Source organism: Hevea brasiliensis, chromosome 9, assembly GCF_030052815.1.
Source record: "Hevea brasiliensis isolate MT/VB/25A 57/8 chromosome 9, ASM3005281v1, whole genome shotgun sequence".
Lineage (NCBI taxonomy): Eukaryota > Viridiplantae > Streptophyta > Magnoliopsida > Malpighiales > Euphorbiaceae > Hevea > Hevea brasiliensis.
In genome coordinates this window covers 56304655-56311107 of record NC_079501.1, presented here as the reverse complement: position 1 = coordinate 56311107, position 6453 = coordinate 56304655, and the positions used below count along the sequence as shown (strand labels likewise).

At 30.2% G+C, this 6453-nt stretch overlaps 1 protein-coding gene across 1 annotated transcript; it reads left to right on the top strand.

Moving 5' to 3' along the window:
• The first annotated feature begins 3707 nt into the window (after positions 1 to 3707).
• Positions 3708 to 4502, top strand: LOC131182888 (protein FAR-RED IMPAIRED RESPONSE 1-like). The gene has a single exon (XM_058152243.1). The coding sequence runs from the start codon at positions 3708 to 3710 to the stop codon at positions 4500 to 4502; it is 795 nt and encodes a 264-aa protein (XP_058008226.1).
• Positions 4503 to 6453: the final 1951 nt, after the last annotated feature.

Genomic DNA, 6453 nt, shown 5'->3' with positions numbered 1-6453 from the left:
AAATTGGTTTAAGCCATTTTGGTGAAAGCGACCCCAAGCTCAAAAAAACTAAACCATGCTGACAGTCTTTAACACTCTTTGGATCAGAGTAAATTTCATATGGAATTAGAGTAGGCAAAAATTTGAAATTCAAAAAAGCAAGGTGAGCTATGCCGGAGTGAGCTAGACCCAAGTGGATCCATGGACTAGTAAAAAAGAACTAGACTTATAGAGTCGAGCCACAAAAGAAGAGGTGAAACTGTAGATGGGCCGCCATGTGTAATTCAAATGACAATTAGACCTAAAACTTAAGTGCAATCCAATTGTACTTGAGAAGGGAGTGTTAAAGTTCCACATTGGAAAATAACAAGAAATTGAAAATGAATATAGTCAAGCCAAATTGACTTAAGCTAATTTGGTGGAGGCAATTCCAAACTCAAAACAACTAAACAATGCCAACAATTTTCAACACTTTTTGGATCAAAGCAAATTTCACAAGTCAAGAGTCCTACATCAAAAGATTACAACAAGTTTAAAAGGCTTATAAGAGTGGATGACCAGCTAACTAATTAGTTAGTTCTAACTTTTAGCAATGGTTAGTCCAAGTCCTAGTAAGCCTGCCTCGCTCATCACAAACTCTTATCTCAATCCATTCACTTGCCTCCGCCCATTCTATTCAATTCAATAATATGGTATCAGAGCCTACACTACTTCAATATTGAGCCATTTGCAAATATGTTTGTCTACAAAGTTTATGCTCCAAATGTTTATGCTTATACATTAGGGGATTTGTGCTAAATATAGAACTTAGGTAAACCTTCTCTCATTGAGCTAGCTTTTGGGGTTGAGTTATGCCCAGCTCATTTTCTCCACATAACTAGTCTTTTTTTAATTTTTGGGTGACAAAAAAAAAAAAAAAAAAAAAAAACCTTCTACAATACTACCCTTTTAGGAATTTGCAGAATAGTTTAAATCACCAAGTTTTAATGGAGAAACAAGCCGCACTATCAGGCTCCATTAATAGAAGATCATCACTTATACTTGAATATCCGAAGTCTTTAACTAACTAAAAGGAGTGATCTATATTGTATTTTGAACTACCAAAAAGCCTATCAAATACTTTAAGAAATAAAAAAATAAAACAAAATCCCACTAAGGGAAAATAGGACTCCCAATAATGGGAGAATAGGACCCTAATATTCGGGAGAGAATGTAAAAATGGACATGACTATGAGGAAATAAATCTAGATTTGTTCTAAATGGATACAAATTTGAGAGTTTATTAAAAAAAAAGAAAAAAAAAAGAAAACGACTAAAAACAAAAAAAAAAAAAAGGGGTAGCTACCAGTAAAAAACTCATGGATAACTGTACAAGGAAAAAATCTATAGGACAAAAGGAAGAAAAGGAAAAAGAATGACCAAAAAAGACGGGGAGGGAAAAGTTTCTAATAAGAATGCTATTTCAATGTTGATAATTTGAGAAATAATTTGAAATGTTATTTATCATAATGTAAAAAATTAGAGAGAGAAATTAAATACCATTTATTTTCTACTAAACTTTAATCCAGTGATATTAATTAGATTGATTCCTTTAATATGTTCACTGCCTGGAAAATAATTTTTCATTTTTCATTTTATATTTTGTAAAAAAACTAAAATTTTTATTTTTCTTAAGAAATAAAAAAAATATTAAAAATACATTTATTTATATAGAAAAAATTTTCTAAATCAAAAATTAAAAAGTATATTTTTATCTTTCATAATTAAAATAATAAATCAATAAAAAATATATGTAGAAACTTATTTTAATTTAAAAACTTTTTAATATGTTTTTTATCTACATTTATTTTATAATAATATAAATTATTTTTTATAATTATAAATAATTATTTATCAAAATAATTATTTAATTTTAATTATAAAATTAAGTTATAATGTCATTTGAATATTGAAAAAATTCATTTAGAAAATTGTTGAAAAAAACTTTTATTATAAAAGAAACATTGAAAAATAACTTAAAAAAAAAAGACAACAATTAAATACTATTTAGAATGGGATGCAAGGATGAATATGTTTGCCGTGAAGCCAATTTTAATATAGATCGGTTTTTTTACTATATTGAAATTATTTTTAAACAATAAAGTTTTGAATTCGAGATTTTAAATGCATTAATCAGTATATTTTTTACATTGATGGATTAATGGAAGTAAATTTAAAAAAAAAAAAAAACGCCTTTTCAAGAAAAAAGACTAAAATATTTTCGTTAATTAATAATTATATTCAATTGTTTTAATTTTGTACCATATATCCCAATATTAAGAATAATTATTAGGGGTGTACAGTTCCAATTTGTTCATGATTTACCTAGAAACTAGAACCGAATCAAAATTTTAGTACAATTTTGATTTGATTTTTTATTATTTTGATTTTGGTTTGACATAGTTCTCGGTTCTCCGATTCAGTTCGATATAGTTTCAGTTCGGTTTCAGTTCTTGAAACATTTAATACAATTATTTCTTTTAAAAAGTCATATTTGAATTAGCATTTAAGTTTTCACTTAAGTTATTAATGTATAAAATATCATATGATATGTGTTTTAGCTATTTCTAAATTATATAATCTTTAACTATAAAGTTATATATAATTTAAGATTAAGTTATAATATAATAGTATATAAATTTTAACTATTTATTAATTATGTAATATTTAATTATAAGATACAAATATAATTACTATAATTATGAATTAATATATATATATATATATATAGAGAGAGAGAGAGAGAGAGAGAGAGAGAGAGAGAGAGAGAGAGAGAGGGTATAATAATATATTCATAATTAAGAATTATAAGATAATTTAACGTATTTATAACTAAAATTATTAAAAAAATATAAAAAAATAAAATATAATATTAGTTTGTATTTAGTTTATAATTAAATATACATATATAAATATATATAATTATATTAAAAATATACAATACATTTAAAAAAATAGAAAAAATATATGTATAAATTCAATTATTAGTTTGATTTTAATTTAATTTTGGTATGATTCTGATTTAATTCTTAATGAAAAATCTAAATCGAATCAAAATATTAAAATAATTTCAATTCAGTACGGTTCTGTCAGTTCAGTATGATTTTTCAATTTGATTCAGAATCTCAAAAACTGTGCATAACTCTAATAATTATAGCTAAAACTTTAAAATCAATTTATATGATTTTAAATTTTATTTATGTAAAATAGTGATTAATAACGAAAAAAGAAAGAATAAATAATTTATAATCAATATATTTTATTATGATTAATAAAATGAATAATAAAATTATAAGATATGAATACAATTGTTATTAGAGTGCTGCTAAATAGCTCAATTTGAGCTGGCTCAAATGGTATTAATGTATGTAATTTTACTATTATACCCTTAAAAGAAAGAGAGGAAATAATTTAAAAATGGCTTCAAAGCTTGGAGCTGGTAAGATAGCTCATTTCATGGCTCATGCAAAGGAAAGCGTGCATGCAACAAGCTATTATTGCTTGCAGCCATGCACACCATTCAAGAACTGATGATTCGATGAGTGTGTCTACTGCATTAATGCATGCACATATGAGCTAACACATGCAGCAGTGATGAGCATTCCTTGTTTTTGCCTTCCTTAAAATATTTTCATTCTTTGTTTTTTCTTTTAAAGTTGATTCATTCTCTCAGTTTTTTCAATTTTTTTATGGCGGGGTTAAGTCAGGGAAGGTCATATCGTAGGCAATTGTTTGATGAGATATTTGATTTTAGTGAAGATGATAGTTTGTTCACTGAAGATGTGGAGGAAGATGAATCAGCTGGTGATCAAGATATGAACGAAGGAGGCATTAGAGCAGTAGCAAACACTAATGCTATTGAAGAAGGTCCTCTAACAGGGATGTTATTTCCTTGTATCAGCACTATGTTCAACTTCTATAAAGAACATGCTAGATTGAAAGGTTTTAGTGTTTTCAAAAGATCAGCAGTTAATGTACGGGGTGGATCTCGCAAATATCAAACAATTGGTTGCGATAAAGGAAGGAAAGCAATTGGTGCGAAATCATCAAAAAGGATAAATTGTCCTACAAAGATTAATGCAATCCTAAGAGAAAATGGAATGTGGCAGATTTCAAAAGTTATTTCAAGTCACAATCACGAATTGGAACCTTCTATGTCTAGATTGATGGTTGCTCACAGGTCACTGAATATGGATATGAAGAGGAGATTGGAGGCCAACGATATAGCTGGCATAAGACCCGCAAAAAGCATTAGGTTGCTTGAAGTTCAAGCATGTGGACCAGAAAATTTAAGCTGTTTGTCAAAGGATTGTCGAAACTTCATTGAGCGAAAGAGGAGGCTACGACTTGGTGATGGTGATGCTGAGGCTATACGTAAGTTGTTTGTGAGAATGCAACGAAACGATCCTGAGTTTTTCTATTCATTTGATCTTGATGATGATTCCAGGCTTTCAAATGTTCTATGGGTTCATCCTCGTAGTTGAGCTGCTTACGAGGAATTCAATGATGTTGTTAGTTTTGACACTACTTACCTTGTTAATCGATACAAGTTGCCATTTGCCACCATTGTTGGAGTAAATCATCATGGGCAATCTATTTTATTAGGATGCGCCTTGATCTCACATGAAGATGTAAACACTTTTAAGTGGTTGTTCATGACGTGGCTTGAAGCAATGGAAGATGTTCATCCTAATTCTATTCTTACAGATCAATGCGAGAGCATGAGGAAAGCCATTAGGGAGGTAATGCCTAATACTAGACACAGATTTTGCTTGTGGCATATATTATGCAAGGTACCTGAGAAGTTTAAGGGTGTTACTGATTATGATAGTGCATGCCTTGAGTTTAAAGCTGTAATATATGATAGCTTAACCATCGAGATGTTTGAGAGAAATTGGAATGAGTTTGTGGTGAAGCATGGGTTGGAAAGAAATGAATGGCTTTCCAAACTATATGTTGATAGGGAGTATTGGGTTCCAATTTATCTCAATCACACATTTTGGGCTGGAATGGTTTCGACTCAAAGGAGTGAGAGCATACATGCCTATTTTGATGGGTATGTTAACTCAATGAGCACACTAAAGCAATTTGTAGAGCAGTATGAGATTGCTATGTGTGACAAGAATGAAAAGGAGTTCTATGCTGATTTCAAATCAAAAAACACAGTTGTAAATTGCATATCTGTTTTTAAATGGGAACAACAGTTTCAAAAGGCATTTACTAATTCAATATTCAAGCTCGTTCAAGAGGAGATTAAACGAATGTGGTATTGCCATGTCATTCAGCCAACTGAAGAGGGAAGGCGTGAAGCAGATAATGAGCCAGGAATTGAGAGACATAAAATTATGGAGAAATCCATAATCAACAACTGGTTTCGTAGGGAGTTTGTTTATGATGTATAGTACAGGGAAAATGGCCAATATTTCAGCTGCAATTGTAAGATATTCGAATCAAAAGGAATATTGTGCTGCCATATCATGAGGTTGATGTCACTCAAAGACATAAAGTTCATCAACGAACGATATTTGCTTAGGCGATGGAGAAAAGATGTTAACCGTGTCCATAGTAAAAAGTTTTTTCACGGAGGGTACCCACATATGACAGAGGAGTTTGAGAAATACAGGGAGATGGAGAGGTTATTTCAAGAAGCATCCGATTTGGCTTACGATGACAATAAGATCAAATTTGTGAAACAACGGTTGGCTGAATTGAAGCGGGATTTATTGAGCTGGAATGATGGAATGATTGCTCCTACCAGTAATGCACAGGTTACTATTGACACTAACAATGTTGATGAAAACGAAGAAAATGAAAGAGTTATTCTTAATCCACATGTGACTCGTAGTCGTGGACGGCCACGAATAAACAGGCACAGATCAGTAAGGGAGATCACTCAACGAGCAAATTCTGGTAGGAATAGAAACAGTGGAAGGGGCAGGCGTAGAGGTCGACCAAGAAACAATATTAACTCGAATATTCTTTGGCGGTATATATATATTTTTTTAAATCAGTACTAATGTTATTTATTTCATTTTTTTTTAGATATTTCATGTAACTTGTGTCCTTTTACATGTAAAGGTTGGGCCGCATAATAGCCAAACACCAGGCAGCCAAACACAAGGAAATGTTGCTGATGCTGTAATTAATCCGATTGTCAGTGGAACTATACCAAGCCATCATAGTATTAGGCATTAAGGAACCCATTATACTACTAAGCATTACAATGGAACTGGTTAAGAAATTAGAATAGTATCATCAATGTAATAGAAATTTTTTTAAATTTTATTACAACTTATCTTATGAAATAGTCAGAGTTGCGTTTATAACTTATCAAAATTAGTTAGCTAATTTTAGTCTGCTTCTGCTTCTTATGTAAGCAAGACGTAGCATATTATATAATTTATTATAACTCGTGTAAGATCATTTTTCTTGTTA